General features: G+C 35.6%; 1 protein-coding gene across 1 annotated transcript in view; it reads right to left on the reverse strand.

Annotated features, from left to right (window-relative positions):
* LOC308664450 (sodium channel protein type 1 subunit alpha-like) overlaps positions 1 to 23,766 on the reverse strand; it is a gene marked incomplete at its 5' end in the record, with an annotated part of 76,997 nt that overhangs the window by 19,734 nt on the left and 33,497 nt on the right. Inside the window, 11 exon segments of the mRNA XM_081321688.1 lie at positions 3,216 to 3,338; positions 4,596 to 4,769; positions 5,212 to 5,366; positions 5,768 to 5,888; positions 9,891 to 10,376; positions 11,826 to 12,182; positions 12,957 to 13,130; positions 15,074 to 15,312; positions 15,732 to 15,864; positions 17,264 to 17,644; positions 19,088 to 19,387. Coding sequence (XP_081177814.1) covers positions 3,216 to 3,338; positions 4,596 to 4,769; positions 5,212 to 5,366; positions 5,768 to 5,888; positions 9,891 to 10,376; positions 11,826 to 12,182; positions 12,957 to 13,130; positions 15,074 to 15,312; positions 15,732 to 15,864; positions 17,264 to 17,644; positions 19,088 to 19,387 — 2,643 coding nt within the window.

Below are 23,766 nucleotides of genomic sequence, written 5' to 3' on the forward strand. Positions count from 1 at the left end.
AAAAGCAATCTCTAAATTTAGCAAAGCAATGGATATTGATATTGATTTTTCTATGTTAACAATAGCATACTTGAACTACAGCAAGAACTTTATATTACAGTAAATATTAAGAATGATAAATAAAAGCAATATGCATATTCCAATCTCATTTTGCACTGAGATTAGAATACTCTCAGTCTATAGCAGATATAAAAAGTGGTTATTTACTTTGCCTTCCAGCACCTATGTGGAGTTAAAGTGATTTGAATTTAGTTTTAAATATGAATAAACAGATACGATTTTTTAAAATATTGTAGTTTTGTTTTTTGTTTTTGCTTATGAACAGGTATTTTATAAATATTAAAAAGTTTGTCATATGTCACAGACTTACATTGTCCTTAGGCCTGGGGGTAGTCTTCTGCGTAGAAATATTTTTTTACCAGTTTTTGAATAGAAAAATCATATAATGTTAATTTTAAAGTCCCACTTTTAAATGTAAGTATGCAAATATGTAAAAACTAGTACCTGATATTTGGGAACAACTCGAACTAAAATTTGAAACTGTGTGGAAAAACTATTTAAAGTTCTTTATTGCCCATTTTGCCAATTAATTAAATGAAACCAAACACTTATAAGAATGTAATTTATAGAATAATATTGATACTACATCTCACTTTCATTTAAATGCCACGTATCTAAAAATCTGTGTACAAGCATTTTCCTTGTAGCTTTTTCTAAGAGGACTCACTGGGAATTTCATTAGTTTCTTAACAATTTTTATATGTTGTCTTTTGTCTTCTTAATATATAAGCGCAACTCAAGTCTCAGGTATTCCAGATTTATGTGGCTCTTCAATGATCATGGCATTGGAGTTCCCAAAGCCCATTCTCAGCACCAGGCTGCATGCTGCATTGCAGAAAAATATCGTATGTTGAGGCATTATCGGAATAAAGGGCCCAAAAGATTGACAGAATTTGTGAATCCTTGTTTTCCCCCAAATAGAAAACTGCTAGTACCTAATATCTAAAGATGTCCTTACTCCACAATCTGTTGCTGCACAGATAATAGTCGAACCCCAATTCTGTGATGTATATCATTGAACCACTGCTCCCCTTGAAGAGAGCAAAGAGGTATTAATGGTTTGCAAGAGATAGTACTTCTTCGCCACCAGCCCATTCTTCCCTTCAAAATAAAACTGTTGGGGAAAGGTGTGTGGTAGCTGTTAGTGACTCCACAGAGCTGGTCAGTTAAGTATTTCAGTAGTTTATGTGAATTCTTTTCCTGTTCACGAATCATTCATTAACAGATACACTGATTTCTGTGAATGGGTATTTTTTAAAAAAAAATTGGCCAAGTGCTGTGGATTGGTAAATTCTTTGCAGACTTTATCCTGATTATTATATCTCTTTAGTTCTGGCTGCAATGATTCTATCATTAGGACCAAATCCGATTTCCTTTGGTCCTTGATCCAATGAGAGGGACTTTTTAAAGGAGGAAAACCCATAGAAAATGGTGAATAACTAATACCAGTGTGTACACATAACACCTCCTTTCCATCTAGAAAGCTTTAACTAGCAAAATTGTTCTGAATATAAAAATGAAAAATGCATTCTTATGTCCTGTCTTATGAACCAGATATGTATTAAAGTATTTTTCATATTGCCATATTCTTGTGCACATATTACATGAACATTAAGCATTATTGCCATTTCCGAAGATTAATTAGAAAGGAGTACAAAGCACAACAGTTTCCCTAACAATTGTGTCAACAAAAACATATTTGCAAGAATGTTCATGAATAGTAAAGAAAAAGTATGAACATGGATAAACCAAACAGTCAGTTGAAAACTGAATGAATGTTCGTGAACACTACAGGAATTGACCAGCTCTTACCCTATTCCACTGCTGACTTCTCAATTCATGAATTTCTTGTTTAAAGGAATTTGTTGAAATTAAGGGGTGGTTAGATGCACCTGAAATTCATGTATCGAGTCAGTTTCAATTTACAATATTTCTTTTTTTTAGAAATTTTGAAGAAAAGATATGCAACCTGATGGATACAATTTGAGGAAATGAGCTCCAATCTGAATCTCATTTCATGTATTGGTGATTTTTTTTGGTACCGTATTTGTTTTTTAATCTAAATACTATATAAACAGCATATTGTTAACTGTTCATCTCACTAGATAGGTTCTTTTATCATTATGCAAAAGCTGTTTCCTCTTATGTTTCCATGAAGTGGCAAAAAACATACTCTAAAAATAACGTTTGAACAACATGCAGATTGAATTAGATTGTATGAAGAGAGTAAATTCATATTTTCAACAGAAATATTTTGAGTTTCACTACTGATTTCAGTACAGTCATAAATTCAACTACTAGCTTTAAGAAAGACAAGAAAAGAGGGATAAGACATAAGAATCTTTTCTGAGATAGGAATTAAGACAGGATCCTGACTTACCCAGAAAGCAATCGAATAATAATGCATGATTTGTGTAGATAATGCTGGAATTATTTTTAACTCTATTGAGAATTATTAGCTAGTGTGGGGGGGAAAAGAATCAATTGAATTGTTTGGTTAATTAGCCATTTAACAGGTTTAGTCCAATTAAGGAGATCATATTACATTTAAAGATTATAAAAATGTCTCTATATAGATCAATTAATAATTACCTTTGAATACTACTAATATTTAAATGGTTCACTATAAAATAACTGAGAACTGATCTTATTTGAAAAATGATGCTAGTCAAATGTGACCAGCTGAATGAAAGTCTAAATGTAGCCTGTGTGTATTCCATTCATTTTGATGAGAACTGTTATTTTCCTATTAAATTCAATACTTAGGTCAGATTTATTGAGCACAGAATGCTGTTTTAAACAGGTACACAACATAAACTTTTTTCATGAAATAAAAATATTCAGAAGAAATCAAACCAAAATGACTAAGTTTTGAAGTTCCTATTAGCAAATGTGCTTTATTTAAGAACAAACTCCTCAAATTGGCTAGAAAGTAAAGTAATATAAATCACCCAGCTAATATGTAGCATTTAAAAAGCCTTATATTTAGCTAATGAAATATTTTGCTTATCTGCTACTGATAAATATGCAATTGTATGAAAGGGCAGCATTTTTGCATGGATTGATCATTCTCCACAGGACATGCACAGAACATTCATTAGACTTAGGCATGCATTTTATTTATCATCAAGCTTCTTCGCATTTTTTTTTCTTACCCTCATCCCTTCAAATCTTGATAAGGCTCTTAAAGGTCTCAATGCTCTCAGTGTCCTAAGGGATTTAATGGCACCAAGTTCTGAATAACCCAGTGCATTTGCTGTTAAACTAATCAAGGATACCTGTGGGGTGAAATAAATGATAAATAAAATTATCCTTTGCATACTTTTGTGTTTAAAGCTATGGCATTTTTAGTAACGCACAGTCTGAAGGAACTATAGTACAAGAGACCTTCCTAAGATAAGCAGGTCCTTCCATGAACTTGAAATCCTTTAACATCAGGTTTGAACTAGGCCAGGGGTAGGCAACCTCGGCTCTTTTATGACTCATGGACTTCAACTCCCAGAATTCCTGAGCCAGCCAAGCTGGCTCGGGAATTCTGGGAGTTGAAGTCCATGAGTCATAAAAGGGCCGAGGTTGCCTACCCCTGAACTAGGGGTATGTAGGGTGTGAGGAATAGGTTGCTAGCACAATTTACTAAACTGTATGTTCTTTAAATTAAGATTTATTAAATGAGCCATGACTGGTTATACAAGTTATTTTAGCCTTTCAGTATCCCAATTTTAGCATTATATACACTGGGGTACTAATGTGACAAATCTGGTTAAGCTTTTGTCCTGGTAATATCAGCCAAATCACTCTAGGGATTTTTGTTTTTTTTACACAACTTGAATTCTTGGATTTGAGTGTGGCCTTTAAGGAAATGTTACATAAACTCAGACTATTCTTATAAGTTGTTTGGAGAGAAATCTATGAACTGACTTCCATTTTTTGAATAACAGACTCCGGTTTCCTGAAAGTGCCAAACATTTTATGGAAATCAAGTTTTCCAATGGCATATTGATCGAAATGAATAACAACATAAAATGTTAAGAGAACAAGTTGTGGCAATTTTTATAAAGAGTTTAATATATAATACCCTATATAGCAAGAAAATTTATTCTGACATTGGATTATTATGTAGCCCAAATAATAGCAGGACTAGGTAGAGACCATAAATAATACAAAGAGAAGGTCAAAAAGAGAAATTAGAAAACTGGGGAAGTGAACCAAATGGAAAAACTTTAACAGACTACAGAGCATGGTTAGCTGACTGAAATCCTAAACAAGATTACTTTATACCATGATTATTCAACTTTTGGGCTTGTCTCAGCTGCACTGAGTGAAGAAGAACTGTTTTGGGCTGCATATAAAATATACTATAGTTAATGTATATCAATCACACAATAACATTAAAAGTTTATGATCTTGTGGGGCTGTATTGCTAACTGTCTGGGGTCTCCTGCAGCCTGAAGGTTGTGGATTGGATCTGCCTGCTTTATACTGTAAAATTTTAGTACAGATTCTACTTGCAGACATAAATAATATGGGATACCTACATCAACAATCAAGAAATCCAGCCAGCACCAGGCATTAGTAAAGTATGTTTGATATCCATATGCTACCCATTTCAGAAGCATTTCAAGAATGAAGATGTAAGTGAAGACTTTGTCAGCATATTCCAGTACGGTCTTGATGGTTTTCCTCTGTTCTATGTATATGTCTTCAAAGGCCTGTAAATGGTAACCCACAACATTTAATCTATATTATAATGGAACGATCTCTTTTGTGGCCCTCAAAACACTACCAGATTACATTTTCTATGGTTGAATTTGATGGGAGACTGTCAGATAATAACTGATTTCAAATGGAAACGGATACTCTCATGCGATGGCTGAAATAACGTGGTATTAAAAATGCTGAAATGCCCCTCCATGGCTCTACCCATTCATGTACTACTCAATGGCAAAAATATTTATTTAGATCTACCCACAAAATTTTACCTTCCCCTCCTCCAGGTATAAAGGATGTACTGTAATCTATTCAAAGGTTTCTCCAGTTCCAAAAAAAATATTTCATTTGGTTTTGTTTCAGACATCGCAAATAGTTTTATAATCATAATGTAACCCTCTGCCTTGCATTTTTTTAAAAAAAAGTTTTGTTATTTTTACTTACCAAAGCACCACTGCTAAGGAGAATCATAAAAACAATGAAGGTTTCAAACCAATTGTGTTCAACTATTCGGAAACAGGTTTTTCTGAGATTCCACCATAGCTTTCCTTTTCCACCATCTACAGTAACTTGACAACACTTGAATCTTTGCACACAACCTAAAATGTATTAAACGTTAAAAAGGTGGAAAAACCAAAAACAAAAAAAAGAGTTTTACATTTCTTGATCTAAGACTGTCTGACAATGAACTATAGGCTTTTTCATGATTATTTTTCTATTTATTAAGTAGACCTATATCCCAGCCTTCAATAAGGTCTACGTAGCACTTTGTTCTCCAACTTTAATTTACTATACATCCGTGAAATAGGCTGGGCAGAGAAAGCTTAGAGTATCTAGTTAGGCATCTGTAGCAAGGCAGAGGAGAACCTAGTGTCCCAGCTCCTAATCCAACATCTGTAACCACCAAACTGGATACACTCAAAACATGTTTGCATTCCTTTTAAACGTATGTCTTCTAGAAATAAACTAACAAAATGTTGGAAACTTAATCTTCTCTGACCTTCTGTAAAACAAGCTTCAGGTTCAAGAGCTTCCTCAGGTTCTGCCACTGGTTGTTCTTCAGCAGGCTGCCCAATATCAACTGTGCTTCCTTCTGAAGATGAGCTAAAAGAATTTAGTTTCTGTTAAAGGAGAAAAAAATGTAGTTAACACAGTCTAAAATAACCGATTTTTTAAAAAAGCTCAGCCATCCTTTTAAAATGTTATATGGTCTCTTTGGAAAAATGATAAACGTTAATCAGAAATAGGAACATTATGCTCAGCTATCTATTACAAATTTAGCATACGGATGGACAAAGAAGGATTTACTGCTCAGTATAATGTAGGCCTGTGCTCAGTAAACAAGTCTGTGAATGTTTAGTTATTTCTTAATGGTATCTGTCAGTTCCATTTCTGAGGCAAAGTTAATTAAGGCCTAATGCTAAGGTGTGATTGCACAACGACAGCACTGTACCTTGAGGAAAATAACAGCATTTTACACAATAGCTGGTAAAAAAAGTAATAGCCAGAGAACAATGTGGCTAATAGCGTTCTGAAATTAATGATGACTGAATATCACATGGAGCATTTGGAATTTCAAACTGGAAATCTCATAGACTGCATTAATGGCTGCTGCATTGATTCCACTGAAATAACTAAGAACTAAAGAAGTCAAAAAACAGAATGTGAGAAGGAAACAAGAATATAGGAGATCAAATAAAAGCAGAGAGGAAGTTTACCGGTGAAAATTTTCATGGTAACTCCAAAATAATAAAGATAAAAGCCTGTGAAAGGGAAGAGAAAATGAAAAGAAAGAATAGCTGCTTAGATAACCATTTTCTATCTCTGTTCAATCATCTAGAGTTTCTCTGTTTTTTTTTTTTTGCTTTCTTATAAAGATGAGGAATCAAATTCAAAAGGAGAATCCAGTTAAACAGGAAGGAGAAGATGGAAAATACAGCTGCGATCAGATCTTTAAAATAATCAACATCTAAGCATGCTGTGTTTTATAAAGCCCTATAAGTGGTTTTTGGTTTTTACTGGGAAGTAAGCCATACTTAAAAAAAATAATACTCTGACCGCTCACATTGCAGTAGGTTTTTTTTAAAAGTAGTAGTCATGTTACTGTGGATTTCTATCATTATAGTTTGCCATAGATTTTAATAGTTTGCGCTATAGAAATCAGAGGATCACCAACAAAACATGGTGCCAGTATGAAATTGGCTCTAGGGTTGGTCAAAGCAGATGATTGCAAGTGTGGAGCCTGCATTTTTGGTCTGCCTGAAATGGGAACCTAGCAAATTTGTCATATGGGAGTTTGTGGACTGTCGGTTCTCCCTTTGGTGGAAACTTGTATCAATTCTTACTTCCAAGCACCTGGACTTAAACAAGCTATTCTGATTCAAGATGGTTGCTTTATTTATTTTATTTTATTTTATTAAATTTATATATATTTGTTGTTGTTAGCTGCGAAGTCGTGTCCGACCCATCGCGACCCTATGGACAACATTCCTCCAGGCCTTCCTGTCTTCTACCATCTTCTGGAGTCCATTTAAGCTCACGCCTACTGCTTCAGTGACTCCATCCAGCCACCTCATTCTCTGTCGTCCCCTTCTTCTATTGCCCTCAATCTTTCCCAGCATTAGGCTCTTCTCCAGTGAGTCCTTCCTTCTCATTAGGTGGCCAAAGTATTTGAGTTTTAGCTTCAGGATCTGGCCTTCTAAAGAGCAGTCAGGATTGATCTCCTCTAGGACTGACCGGTTTGATCGCCTTGCGGTCCAAGGGACTCGCAGGAGTCTTCTCCAGCACCATAGTTCAAAGGCCTCAATTCTTTGGCGCTCAGCCTTTCTTATGGTCCAACTTTCACTGCCATACATTGCAACTGGGAAGACCATAGCCTTGACTATACGCACTTTTGTTGACAGGGTGATGTCTCTGCTTTTTAGTGTGCTGTCTAGATTTGCCATGGCTTTCCTCCCCAGGAGCAAGCGTCTTTTAATTTCTTGGCTACAGTCCCCATCTGCAGTGATCTTGGAGCCCAGGAAAACAAAATCTGTCACTACCTCCATTTCTTCCCCATCTATTTGCCAGGAATTGAGAGGGCCAGATGCCATGATCTTGGTTTTCTTAATGTTAAGTTTCAACCCAAGTTTTGCACTCTCCTTCTTCACCCGCAACAAGAGGCTCTTTAGTTCTTCTTCACTTTCTGCCATTATTTATATATATATATATATATATATATATATATATATATATATATATATAATATATATATATATATATATATATATATATATATACATATACACACACGTTAAATGTTTGTTAAGCATTCAGAATACACTTGCTTAGTCCCAGACACGGGACAAATCTTATTTCCTGTTTCAGCCTAGCCCAAGGCCATCTACAGGCAGTAGCCACAGCAGTGGCAGCTCATATTTGTGTAAAAAAATTTTTTTGGCTTGCTAACAAAGAATATTTATTTATTCTTTATTTATTTATTCTTTATTAGCAAGCCAAATATATATATATATATATATATATATATATATATATATATATATATATATATATATATATAGAGAGAGAGAGAGAGAGAGAGAGAGAGAGAGAGAATTTTGAACACCTTGCCGGCCCAAATACGGCCCAAATCTTTTTTTTTCTTGCCTGTATCAGCTGAAACTGATACAGCAATCCCAAAAATGTACGCAAATAATGATCGTCGCAGTTGCGACTACCGCCTGTGGACAGCCTGAGTTTGGGCTGATACAGGCAAAAAAAAAATTGGGCCGTATTTGGGCCGGCAAGGTGTTCAAAATACTTAAGACATATCTCCCCTGCCTCTTCTCTCCCCGATGCAGCTGACAAAGTGAGAAAGAGCCTGTGGCCTAGAGGTTAAAACAACTGCCTAATGTGCAATCAGCACATTGGCCCAGTTTCGAATCTTAGAAGGGTGTGGCTGACTGATGAGAACAAATAAGTTTGAAATAGCTATATCGGTCTCCCTTTAATTCTTTGTTAGCAATCCCAAAAATTTACATATAAATTTCTAATATGGTATAATTATATACAAGTGGTAATGATGACGAGGTAGCTTAGACATCTTCCTTCCTTCCTTTTTTGTTTGTTTCTTCTAATTACCATCCCTCATATAGCTCCCTGTCATAGGAATGAGATGGAGGGGTTAAAGATTTAACATAAGGAAGAGGGATTTTTTTTGTTTCTATAGCCCTACAGCAGCAAGGATATGGAAATGATGAATTTTTTTTTTGTATGTGCGCTTTCCTACTGGTAGGCTGAATTACCTGATAGTGGGTTGACCATGTTCCCTGGAATACCAGATTTGTTTCAAGCAACTATCATTTTCAATAGAGCCTTTGTCACTTAATTGTAACTAATTAAGATACTGAAATTAACTTGGCTATTATCAAAATATTGTGGTACTCTTTTTTGAATCCCATAAAAAAAAGGTAAAGCTTCACCCTGCCAGTCATGTCTGACTCTAGGGGGCAGGCTCATCTCTGATTCCCAGCCAAAGAGCCAGCATCCAAAGACACTTACATGGTCATGTGGCTGGCATGACTATAGGCCAAAGCCACATGGAATGCCCAAATCTTTATGCTATAATTTCATTTTCAGATTTCATTTTCCTACTAATTTGGATTATGGTATAAGAAATGTGGCAGGGTTGGATTTATAGAAGTAATGCTAGTGAAATAGATGGTAGATTCCCTTTTAGGTGTCTCTTTTATTTACCTACTATACATTTATACTACTATATGTCCTTTTCTTGTTTAGCAACTACAATCTGTCCCTTAAATTGGAAGCGAAATGGTTGCTAAATGAAAGAGAGAGAAAGAACAAAAGTGAGAGATGCTCTGAAATCACAGCAGCAGAAATTTGGTCATAAATGCATGCACTAATCAGAAAATATTTTTTTAAAAAAGTATTTAGCAACAGTTGCTTAAAATGAGGTAGCTGTTAAATGGGTAATATCCTCCAAGGATTCATTGGAGGCAGTTTTTATATTCTAATCCACTTGCATGAAAATATTTCATACTGTCTAATCTTTGAAATATACTCCCCCATCTCAGAAATATTTCTTATTTCTAAATCATGTACATTAGTAGCATTTAAAATCTTACTTCTTTGCTTTCTTCCGAATCAGACTCACTGCTGAATTCTTCGGTATTTAAATTTTCAAAATCAGATTCTCCAACAGCAATTGGTACAGTCACAGTCAGACTTGGATTGTTAATGAACGACATGTAATCACTTTCATCTACCACATATCTTTCCACAGTGCTGCCGGTGCCTATGCCACTGGTGGTGGTTCCATTTCCATATCTAATAAAATAATCAAGATCTTTGCCAATTTCCACAGTGTGGTTAGAGATGCAGCTGTTTTTATTGTGGAGCTCCTCGAGAGGTTTGATTTCATCTAGAGCTTTTTGCTTTTTAACAAAGGATTTTTGGATGAATTCATTCATTTTTCTTTTCATAAAATCTACTCCTTTATCAATCCTCGCCATTGCAATCTGGAGATTGTTCATTTCATTATCATCATCTGTAGCGGCAAGGTTATCTGCACTGAATGAGCTCAAGAGCAAGGCCAAAAAGAGATTCAGCACCTAAAGAAAAGCAGGAAAATTCAATCCTTGGTTTTGATCAGCAAATGCTATACACTGAAATAAACTATTTGAAATATATTAAAGACTTGCAACCTAGTTCATGAAACATGCATTATAAAAAGGAAAGGAATGTTTAGGTTTTAGGCTGTGCTAACCAAGATAAAGACCAATAGGACACATACACACACATATCCATGCAATCTGGGTTCACACATCAAAGCATTACTTAGGGTAGAATGGGTACAGATGTTTATGGAATCTTTTTCTCTTATGAACTCCCCCCCCCCCGCAAAAAAATGGCACCTGGTTTTGACTAAGTCACAGAAAACTCAGAGCTGCCTTTTGTAACACTGCCTTGGAAGATGATTGCTTATGGAGTCCCATTGCATTCGCTGAATGTTTCCTCCTAATTTATGAAACTTGAAGGAAAGATTGACTTAATGAAAATAAAAATTGTCTATGCCTGTGTGCTTGCGTTCCTATTGATGTTCAGCTTTGAAAGTTGATAGTAGTTATTGACAGCCTATTTATCTTAATCAGAATAAGTACCTAGTTTGAAGGAGCGGTAGATACAACAGTCAAGTTGTATACAGATGGGAACTACAGTGGTGCTTAAAAGTGCATAAACATTCTGAATATTCAACATTTATGCACAGACATAACCTAAAATGTGATCTATTCTCCATACAAATCCTAAAACTTGTAAAAACGTATAAACTCCTAAACCTAAAAGAGAACTAAATTAAACAAATGAGTCAAAATAATTGTACTACTTCTTTTATTTATTAAGGAAAATTTTGAAAATCAAAAAAGATTCATAAGCTTTTAAACATCACTATATTTTTATAGGTTGGCAAATATATTTTTGTTTACCAAACACTTCTAATTGTCAACACGGCTAACACTGGATGTTCCCATTTTGACAACTGATGAAAATGCAGCCATTTTCTCTATTCCTTTAACATGCTTTTTCTTACTTTAGAAATTAGGTGCAGCAGAGAGGGGGATTGGAATGTAAGCTCAGTTAGCCATAACATAATGCTGTGGTGGGAACCCAAGGACAAGCTGATAATGTTTTGGTGGCTGTGGAGTTAAGGGGAAAGCCCTCGCTTTAAGCTAATTTGGGAATGTGATTTATGACAGTTTATTGGGGGTGGGAATTGCACTTTGTTACTTTGTATCAGGGGAAGGGAATTTAGTTTTTGGGTTCTACTATGTAGTGCCGATACTTTGTTTCCCAAATAAAAAGATTCTTTAAGGCAAACAATGCCTCAAAGTTCTTCTGAAGGGTTTCATCTATTGGAACCATGACACTAATGTTTCGATGAATGTTTGACAATTGCATGAAAAGTTGTTCCATTTGAAAAGAGGGTGTCTTAAGAGATTTAAAGAGACAATACTTCTTAATATGGTCTAGAATAAATATTTGTTTTTTTAAAAATTACATACCACTAAATTTCCAATCACCATAACCATCATGAAGACTGTAAGGCACATGGCTTGACCTGCAACCTCCATACAGTCCCACATGGTTTCTATCCATTCTCCACAAAGAACTCGGAATACGATCAAGAAAGAGTGGAAAAAGTCATTCATGTGCCAGCGAGGGAGTTCACAATCTTTTGCAATCTTGCACACACATTCCTTGTAGCTTTTACCAAAGAGCTGCATACCAACCACAGCAAAAATGAAGACAATGATGGCCAGGACCAAAGTCAGATTTCCCAAAGCACCAACAGAGTTGCCAATAATTTTGATCAGCATATTTAGGGTTGGCCAAGATTTAGCCAATTTGAAAACTCGCAACTGAAAAACAAATAAGTGACCAAAAAAGTTTAGTAAGTGATAAGTTAGTTAAAAATAATCAAATGGAGCCAAATTACACTGAAATAAATTGGTGTTCATATAATACAACATTGAAATACAACCATCATTATTTAAAAATGAAGACTATTTTATTCATTTTCTTCCAGTGAGACCCCATAATAATTTACAGTTTAAAACTGAAATCTTATTTATATTTAAGACTAACTTTATGAATTGGTTTTACTGATACAGTCAAATAATTAGTTTCAAAGTGCAGCCAACTTTTATTGAACCATAAAGCTCATATATGCCATTCAAGCTACTTCAATAAAAAAAACATCTAAGTCTTAGTTTTATATGTATCCAGTGATTTCCACTACCAAAAGAAACAACAGAAAATCAGAAGACGAAAATAAAGGGTTTTGCTAAATGATAAATTTTTCTAGCAGAGATTTCCATTAATGAAATATGTTTGGACATAATTCAAACTACCTTCCCATTTTTCAGAAATTTTTTTGTATCATTTCCCCTTCTGCCATACTGTCCCCATCCTTCTGGAACAGATCTGAAGGATTTGCAGTGGCTACTGTATCTTTCAGACAAAATAATCCACAAATGACTGCCATCAGATACAAGCCTCAGAATTTTGAGCATTAAGAAAGATGAGTATTCAGTTCCGAAATGCAGTTCAGCATCAAAATCAATTAATTTTAGCATCCTGAAAGGGTAAAGAGGATGTACATGTACTTATATTTCTTAAATTAAACAATTTACCAGTCTGAATGATCGGAGAACTGAGAGTCCTTCCACATTTGCTAGGCCAAGTTCAACCAAACTAAGGGTGACAATAAAACCATCAAAAATATTCCAGCCTTCTTGGAAATAATAATATGGATCCTTGGCTACTAGTTTAAGAAACATTTCTCCTGTGAAGATTCCTGTGAAAACCTAAAACGTGACAGGCAGATTTATCAATTTCCAAAAGCTTAAAATGCATTTGATAGATTTATTCAGATTTTCTTATTCACTTTGTCTTAAATGTGTTATGTTCTTTAATATCAATTTAAAAAGCATGCAGGAACTGGAAGAACGTTACTGGAAACTTGCATGAGGTTTTCTTTGCTAGTAATACTTTGAGATTTTAAACAGGAAAACAATGATTTATCTCACTATCCAAAGCAACTATAAAGATAGTTACAAATGTTAGGGATTGGACTGTCTTTTATTTCCCTTACAGCAACACACTGCTCAGATAGGTAATTTGAATACTTAAAATGGGCAGCAATCGAAGATCAGCTCTAAATGTGTGTGCAGACACAGTTCTATATTTTGTAACAATGTGGAAATGACAATTAGTATCAATACTCTTTTCACCTTTCAGTTTCTTCTCTCACATACTTGGCTGTAAGATTTTTATTCCGGTGGTTTTAAACTGTTCTTTTTTCTATCATTCAAATGTGAGTTTAGTTTTTATTTACATTGATCCCAATTGGTAAAATAAAATTAGACTGCATAGTCTCAAGCAATAAAGAAAAGTGATTTTAAATCATCAGCAGTAAAACCCTGGGAGGAAAAAACTCCACAGTTACCGTATTTTCTGGCGTATAAGACGACTTTTTAACCCATGAAAATCTTCTCAAAAGTCAGGGGTCGACTTATGCGCCGGGTGCTGAAACTTTAGGGACAGGGCTGGCTGGAAAACCTGGAGCGGATCTCCCATTTGGTCTGCGCAGGGAAAGCGGGACCAATTGGAGAAGAAGCTGCAGTCTGTGATTTTTTACAGGCTGGGGTCTGGGCGTCTTTCCTTCTAAAGTTGAAGAGCAGCTGCAGTCTATCCCAACTTGAAAGGCAGGTGGGGAATGCAGCAGCCAGAGCAGCTGCTTAGCTCTAAGGACACATTTGACTCAGGAACTGGGCGGGCTGGCTGGCAAACCTGGAGCGGATCTCCCATTTGGTCTGCACAGGGAAAGCTTTAGGGTGAATTAGGAAAAGTTTAATCCACTTGCACTGTTTTATGTTTACATGTTTGATGACAAACAGCCTTATGTTTATAAGTGACAGTTTTCCTACTAAGCACCTGCATGTCATAAGCATTTGAATTAAAATTACCATATTAAAATCAAATCTGATGTTTTTTAATTTTTATTTGGTGTGCGTTGGAAGAGGGGTAGTCTTATACGGCAAGTATAGCCCGAACCCTATAATTTAACAGGAAATGTAGGAGGTCGTCTTATACGCCCAGTTGTCTTATACGCCGGAAAATATGGTAGCTTGCAATTAGTGCAAGATTGCACTAATAGTGGACAGCTAACTATATGAACAATGAGAAATTGGAATGTCATAAAGGGAGCTTAATACTCATAAATTTGTTGTGGGAACTTGGCATTTAGGTTGCAGTGAGGATCAGAAATAATTTGTGAAGTACAAATTAGGTGAGAAGTCTTGCTTGAGTTTAGTAGGGCTGTATAAATTCAGAAAATTACTTGTCCAAATGTATTATCAATGTATTTTTATTTACTTTATTCTAAAAGTGCCTTAAGTGATATACAACATATGAAATGTTCTGATTAATAAAATATTAATATTTTGATAATTACAATATTTTATATTTTAAAACATTCTTTAAAAACATTGTTTTCCTTCCTTTGTTATCATACTGAAATCAAACCACAAAATGAATTTTCTTAATGTATTTTGAGGTATACAGGCACAAAATTACTGTATACTGTTTTTTTAAAAATAGTACTCAGTATATATTGCTAACCATATCTATCCAATATTTAAGGCCACTCATTTCTTTTGTTAAAAGAGAATTTAACTATTCACTTAGTGCTGTTATTAACAACATCATTGGAAGAAACATTAATTAAAGGTACAATATTCAAGCTCACCAGGTTTCCAACATTAAGGACTTCCTCAAATCTTTCTGTCATCGGGTAATGTTCCATTGCCATGAACAATGTATTTAAAACAATGCAAATTGTAATAGCAAGGTCAACAAATGGATCCATCACTATTATGTTAACAAAATGCTTTACTTTCAGCCAACCCGGGTAGCAATCCCAGATTAAGAAAATGTTTGCAAATTTGTACCAACAAGGTGGACACTTCTGCCGTGACTCTTCAAGTTCTGTTTAAAAACAAAGTGAAAGGTTATCATTCTAACACAAAAGAAAAAGGTATCTTTATTGGCTTTCTTTTTTCAACTTTTAAGTATAAATAAAGAAAAAAAGAAGATTCAGTCATATATGATATTGGAAGAAACATTTGGACATGTGAGAAAAGAAGTTTTACTACTCTATGTCTACTCCAAATAAAGTTAATTCTCAAGATGCAGGCCCAGAGTCTCACTGCCATGTCTTCAATTCAGATCACTGTATTTAAAAAAGAGAACTCTAATATTAGAAAGCGGATAATAAAAATCAAACAACTATTAAGACTTTAGCCTCTATATTTAGGTTTTGTGTCTTTATTTGATCATCCCGACCCTAGATTAAAAAAAAGTGAACCCCTTGCTAGCTGAATCCCTTGCCATCACTACGTCTGTACCTTCCATGGTGTTTGTGATTATACTAGCTACACTCATGGCTCTTTCTCTTATTGTGGGGTCCTCCAAAAAGTCCATAGAAATATGGAAAGAACTTGATCTTCTTTTTTTCATTTCTGTTTCTGTTGTTGTGGCCTGAAAAAAAGAGGGTATCATGTAAGATCATCCTGAAAATGTTCAAGATAACAAGTCATATGAAGAATCTCTTAATTTGAAGACACACATGCATCATGCTTTTGAATTATGTTTAGTTTCTCATGCCAAACATTTGCTACTTATTGAATTATTAACCTGGTATTTCAGGATATTCTTAGATAGTTGTAAGAAGTGTTCTCATTTTGGCAACTTCATTGTTATACTTCTCAAATGATCTTCAAGAAACTTTCCATGATTGTTTCAAATTTATTTCTCAACCTGCCTTGTTTATCCTTATTAGTTTGGCAAAATCCCACTTACCTATCCATTTCAACCTGTATTTCATTGAGATTTGCATCCAAGTAAAGACGCGTAGGACTGTAGCCTTGGAAAGCATTAAACTTTGCCAAATTTACACCTATATATAACTACAGTTGAGATTTATGCTGTCTTCTGTAAATATCCTCATACCTTTTTTAAAAAAAATATGACACTTTGTAGAAGAAATAAATTGCAATTGATCAGTCATCAGCTATAAATCTATAATCATTTACTTGTGTGCATTTCCCATATGTAGGATTATGGCTTAAATTCCAGGTTATCAATAAACATTAGATGATGTGGGGGAAATAATGACATGTCACTTGCTTATTTTCTGTGTTTAAGATGGACAGCAAGCTTTTCATTCAAGCTTAATCAAAGGAAATGAAAAATAATATCCAGCATGTCATGCTTCTCTAAATTGGCATAAAAGATCAGATTTTTTGTATATAGAAACATAAAATGTGTGTCTAGGAAAACACACATTTGGCACACTGAAACCTGAAATCTACGTACACTAATATGGTATCTCAGTTAGATATATTTGTTTCATCAGCCAAAGATTAAACATCAGATTAAAAGACGCATGAAAATGCTCAATATAAAGTGAAATTTTGGAGTGATTTTATCAACATTTGGGGAACCAGAACTTTTAGCCATATTGTTTGTATGTGGTAATGATGTTCATGAGACAGAATGTAATCAAATGTACACAACCAAGGCAGAATCCATATGGCATCAAAAGATTTAACTTCCTTTTGGTTACGGAGAAAGATGTTTCTGGCCAGACACAATTAATTCAGAGCCAGATAAATAAGATCTGTCAAGGTTTTTCTGAATATAAAACACACAAAGCAAAATATTTTGCACATTTTCCAGATACTTTTTCTCACCGCTTTGTAAATATTAATGTTTAAGACTGATTTTATTAGTAGATAAAAAAAATAATATTACAAGATGCAGGAGCATTCACAGCTTGACCAACCAAGGATCATTCCCAGGGATTCCATTCTGTAGAAACACTGGCTGGTGCATTAAGAAAAGGACACCATGCCTGAACTATTTAAAACTTCCTTACATTGTCATCAGTAGCTGCTTTATCTATTATCACCTCTGGCAGAAGCTGTCCAACAGGCGATGTAGGAACAGATGGTCCACCAACCAAGGAAACCACCCCATTGCAATCCACAGTGCTGTGCATCTTCCCATTCACTGGAAACACTGCCAGCATCCTGGATGACCTACTGGCCTGACTAATGTTACTGTTACGCCGTTCACCATGTCTGCGCGGCACAAAAAGAGAATCTCTTCTGCTATCATTATCTTCAAAAGTGCTGTGTTCATCATCAGCGAAGTCATTCTCTGATCCAATATCCTTTGCTCTACCTCTGAAGCTGAAAAGGCTTGTTCTGCTGTTGCGCCGTGGGGAAAACAGTGAGCCACGCATGCTCAGCAAAGACTGTAAAAACAGACAAATGGATAGAAAGTTAGCAAAGTCATCTAAGTCCTGACCTTCAGTGATAAAAAGAAAGGATTCTCTTTTCTATACATACATACAGAATGTAAATATGGTCTTAGACAGTCCTTTTCTATGATAGATTTTGCTCTAAGAGTTCCTTATCTTTGCATTTCATGAGTCGCTGCTACTGAAAGAGGAAAACTTGAGACCTAAACCTTCAAATATCCAAAAATTCAATATTTATTAAAACTCTCCTTCCTAAATACCTGATGTCCAAATTGGTTTACTACGTATGTTAGGGCTTCAAATTTTACTACGTATGTTAGGGCTTACTTGGGAATAAGTCCAATTAATTAAATTAAATTAAACTATTCTTCTAATTAAATATACAACAGAATATCTCTTTTGCAAAAATATCTGTACTACAGACTTGTTGGATTTTAAAAAATGTAAATAAAGTTTTTGAAAAGGAAATTTTCAGTTCATTGATATAATTAAAACATTGTCATCCATTATTTCTATGAATGCCTTGGCTTATCTTAATTCTCAATATCTAAAATTATTTGCCTGCAATACAATGTATCTCTTTTATACTAATGTTAAGGATTATGATCTGTTGCTACTGAATTGAAAGTAGACTTCATAAGTTTCATAACCATGACTGGACCATAAGAAACATGACAAAATTATTAGGAGTTAGTATAATCCCTTAATATGGTATTTCAAATAATGTTTTCAACAACTTGTCTGAAATGGTATAGGGCAGGGGTAGGCAACCTTGGCCCTTTTATGACTTGTGGACTTCAATATCCAGAATTCCTGAACCAGCCATGCTGACTCAGGAATTCTGGGAGTTGAAGTCCACAAGTCATAAAAGGGCCAAGGTTGCCTACCCCGGTATAGGGTTTCCTTCCTGAGCAGGGGGTTGGACTAGATGACTTCCAAGGTCCATTCCAATTTATGATGATGATGATGATGATGATGATGATGATGATGATGATCATCATCATCATCATCATCATCATCATCATCATCATCATCTCTGTGAAATTTGCCTTTCATGAAAAATTGACTCTCTAAAACAAGGGTCCCCAACCAGTACCGGGCCACAGCCCATTTGGAACAGGTCCACACAAGTGGTGAGCACAGACACACCTGCAAAGCTCCACTAGTATGAGCAGTGGGTGCTTGCACTCATGCGCAAATCTCCACTTCGTGCCACTCACACTCTTCCCTCCCCCATGCCAAGCTGCCAAGGTGGAAAGGTGGGGGACATCTACCTTACCCTAGATTTAAAAGCAAAAGCTTTCAACCTGCCAGTAGCAAACATGAATGGGCAAAAGTGCTGTTTTGTAAAAGATCAGTCTCTTCTAAAACATCATAACAAGACTGCACTTTTTCCAGAGGCAATAATGATTGAGCTCCATAGTTAGCACAGTTTACCTGATGGGGAGAAGAATGCTTCCGTTCTAATGTTAACCTATTCCCTTCAATGGAGAATCGGTAACCTCTTCTCCTGATACTCTCTTCAGACTCAGATCTGTGAAACTCATCTTCATCTTTTTCCTCTCCACCAGATTGTTCTTTTTGTTTTCTTTTCTTCCTTCTATTTCTTCTCTCTTTGGCACTCTTGGAACTCAATTTTGATGTTTCAGATGAACTTTCTGAATGTTGCCCCGTTCCACCTCCTGCGCTGGGTTCTTTAGATTCTGCAGATGCAGTTGCTGCAGCAATCACCGCTGCCTGCCATGAAGCATTAGTAGCTATATTTTATTGGTCTTATGAAAAGAGCAGCTTTCTTAGTATTAACATGAAAAATACACAAGGAAAAAAACATTGCATAATATAATATATAGATTTTTTTAAAAAAGCGATTGGAATGTTTATTATTGTCTTGCACTTAAGATTAAAATATTACCATAATACATTCCTTCATTTAATTTAAAAAATGTATGCTAAGCGATCTCTTTTAAACCTGGTAAAAACACGAAGTGAAAAAGATATTTATGACACAAAGAGTTCCAATCCAAGTTCCTTACTAGTTAGCTAAGCCAGGTATCACCACCCTAGATCCATATTTAGATGATCTCCTTTTCTGAAGAACCAGATTTCTGTCACTTAAAATGCACAGCCACCCTTCTGGCCTTCCAAAAGTCATTGAAGAAAATGGCTGGGCCAGTTAGCCTGGGGCCCCAATGAGGGCATGGCATTTTAGAGGTGGCTAATGGAGTAGAGAACACCCCACTTCCTTCCCGTACACATTTTCCTCTCCCCCTCTTTATCTGATTCAGTTTTAATTAACTGCATTTTAAATATAAGATTCCTCATTTACTGCTTTAATGTTTTCAGTGAATTGTAACTGTATGTCTGTAAGCTGCCTAGAGTCACACCCCCAGCAAGATGGGTACTGGTGTCCTATTCTCCCAGTGACAGCAACATAAAGAAGCACTTAGAATCGACTTCCGGTGGTGACACCGTGCCGATGGTGGGCTTTCTTCTGGCTGCCAGCCCTGCGATTGTGTGAAAATTGCGCGGAGACAGCGAAAATCAGCTGTCCCACGGCTTGAAAACCTCCCCCTCAGGAGAAGAGGGGGAGGAGAGTTCTCCTTGGGTAGAGGTAGAGCTCCCCTTGACCCCCTTAATTATTTGGGGGTCAAAGGGTGAGAGCTCCCTCGGAGCCCGAGGCTTCCTCCACACTCCAGGATGCCTTTGCTCTGAGCTTCAGGAGCAAAGCAAGACGCCGCATCCACATCTGCATTTTAAAGGGACTTGTGAGTAATTTAAAAGCAGACAGAGCTGACCAGAAGAAGTTAAAATTGCAAGTGCTGGAAACTTTAACTTGGGGAGAATTAATCTTCTCCATATTTTAATTTGACTTAAAAGGAAAAAATGGCGCTGGAATGCTGTTTCTTTGTTTGAAAGGACAGTGTCAAGAAAGAGATACATTTGGCAACAAAGTTTAAACAACGTATTAGACTTTGTGTATTTACAGCTTCTTTCTTTTTTTAAAAGAAAGAATTCTTACAGAATATTTTTTCTTTTTTATTCTGGGATTTTGCTTTTTACTTTTTTTCCCTTTAACTGCTGATTTTGTTGAAGGGGAAAGTGAAACTTATAAGAAGTGGATTTATATAAGCAGGAAAATGGCTTCAAAGCATTTGGGAATTTCTGCTGTTTCTAAAAGTACAATTTCTTCTCCTGTAGCACAGCCTGCAGTGCAATCTAAGCCTAAATCCCCTCCACCTTCTCCCCCACCGCCTGCATTTACGCTTAAAGATATTCAAGATGCTTTAAAGCAAGCAACACAAGAAATAAAGGAGGAGATGGCTGATTTCCTTGACAGTAAAATGAAGGAGGAGATGGCTGACCTTCTTGAGAATAAAAATAGAGAAATGAGGGAAGACATATTGCTTGCACTTCAAGGGTTAGCTACACATATTGAACGCTTGGATGACCGGGTGGATGAAGTTGTGGAGCAGTGGGCTAATGCCTCCTTAAGTAACACCAGCTGCCTGCAATTAGTGCAGGTTCGCATCCCACCAGGCTCAAGGTTGACTCAGCCTTCCATCCTTCTGAGGTAGGTAAAATGAGGACCCAGATTGTTGGGGGCAATAAGCTGACTTTGTAATAATGCCGCTTGGGGGGGGGGGCGAAAGCCCTAATAAGCAGGCATATACATAGAATGAAGGCTATTGCTAAGCACATTGGTTTGTGCTTAAATTGTAAGCCGACCTGAGTCTTCAGAAAAGGGTGGGATATAAATGGGATTTAAAAAAAATACTGAAAAACTAGAAAGCAGAGTTGTCAAAGTTGAAAACAAGATTGATATAACAGAGGATGAAGTTACCATCTCACAATATAGAGATATGGAATTTGGTTATTTATTTTTCCAGGAGATCACTTTGAAATGCAATTATTCAGGCTTTTTACAAACAGAGATTTCAAATTGCAGATCAAAATATTATAATCTTAAAAGAAATACCTCCAAAACTTCTTAGAAAAAGAAAAGATTTTGCCTTTCTGTCTGAGGAGCTCAAAAACCGACAGGTCCAGTTTAGATGGGAGATACCTATTGGAATAGTGGTGAATTATGCAGGGACACGATATAGACTTAATACAATTTCAAAGGCAAAAGATTTTTATACTTATGTCCTGAAAACAGGTTCACCACCATCTCCACGACCTAAGAGAATAGAAGAAAGGCTGGAAGATAAACAACCAGTTGAAGGCGCAATGTCACTGGTTGTAGGAGATTTACCGCAGGCTGAGCCTATTGAACAGAGTTTGGAGGTAAAGCATGATCCAAAGGAACAGAGGATGACTCGTGCTGCGTATAGACGTAAAGAAAAGGAGCAGAAGCAGAAGGCTAATTCTGGACCAATAATACAAGGCCCGATTACTACAGAGCCTGTGGGAGGGGCACAACTGAAGATATCAATGGCTGATCTTCAAGTTCCAGAGGGTCCAGGCCACTAAGGATGGCAAAGCTTCTGACATGGAATGTTAATGGCCTGAATTCACCACAGAAAAGAAAGAAAGTATTTCACTACTTGAAACAACATAAAAATGACATTGTTTGCTTACAGGAGACTCATATTGCTGCAAAGATCAAAAGTACTTGATTAGTTCTCAGTTGGGATCACATTTTATAGCTTCTGCCCCAGATAAAAAGGGGGAGTGGTTATTTATGTAAGAAGAGATTTATTGGCTAGATTAATTGAATCTGATATACAAGGAAGATATGTTATTATTGAACTAGTGCTACAAGGCAAGAAAGTTCTTATTATTGGATTATATGCCCCTAATCAACAGCAAAAAAAAGTTTTATAAGTTTTTACATCACAAACTAACTCAATTGGATTATAAATCTGTTATTATGATGGGTGATTGGAATGGTGTTTTGGACTCAAGTAAAGACAAGAAGGGATCTTTCAAAAATTCTCCTAATCATTCTAAATTACCTAAAGCTTTTTTTGATTTGAAAGATGATTTGGAATTTAGAGATATTTGGCAAGAACGGAATGTGGAAGATAGAGACTTTACTTTTTTTTGGATAGGCATCAATCATTCTCCAGAATTGATTTTTTTTATTACTACTGATCAGGGTCAAGAATGCTAAGATCTTTCCTAGAACATTGTCGGATCATAGCCCTGTATGGTTGGAGTTATTTGCTGAAGATGGGAACAGAAGATCTTGGAGATTGAACGAAAATTTATTTAGATATGAGGTGCTTTCGCAGAAATGTAGAGAACATTTTAAAGATTTTTTTGCTTTGAATATGCATAAAGGCACTTCGATGACAATGGTTTGGGATGCTAGTAAAGCTTATATGAGAGGGATTTTGATTCATATGAATAATGGATATAGGCGTAAGCAGATGCAAAAACGTAAAGAGCTTGAAGAAGAGATTAAATCGAAGGAGAAAGCTTTTATTTTGAACCCATCAGATAATAGATTAAAGGTTTCTATAAATATGTTGAAAGAGCAATTTAATATGTTAATGGCTGATCAGATTGCAACTAATTTGCGTTATGCGAAACATAATACGTTTTGTAATGCAAACAAGCCTGGTAGGTGGTTTATTTATTTATTTATTTATTTATTTATTTATTTATTTATTTATTTAGATTTATATACCGCCCTTTCCCGAAAGACTCAGGGCGGTTTACAGGATATTTAAAAGAAAATCAATACAAAAGTTAAAACAAATTAAAAAAGATTAAATGAAACCCTGAGAGAAAATAAAAACCCAGTTAAAATTAAAATTAAAAATTCTCAGCCTGGGCCAGAGAGCTCGAAGAGCCAGGTCTTCAGGTCCCGGCGGAATGGTTGGCTTATCAATTACGGAAGAAACAGAAATCACGTATTATACAGAAAATAGAATATAAAGGTAAAGAGGTATATCAACAAAAGTTGATTAAAAAGAGTTTTTTAGATTTTTATACAAAATTATATGCTAGTGAAAATATACAAGCTTTAGATATAGATAAGTACCTACAGGCAGCACATTTTCCTAGACTTTCAAATGAACAACGAAAGGAGATGAATTGTTTAATTACTTCTGAGGAAATTATTTTAGCAATTAAACAGTTAAAAGTGGGTAAGGCTCCTGGTACAGATG

The sequence above is a fragment of the Vipera berus genome (assembly GCF_964194415.1).
Source record: "Vipera berus genome assembly, chromosome: 1".
NCBI classification, from domain to species: Eukaryota; Metazoa; Chordata; class Lepidosauria; order Squamata; family Viperidae; genus Vipera; species Vipera berus.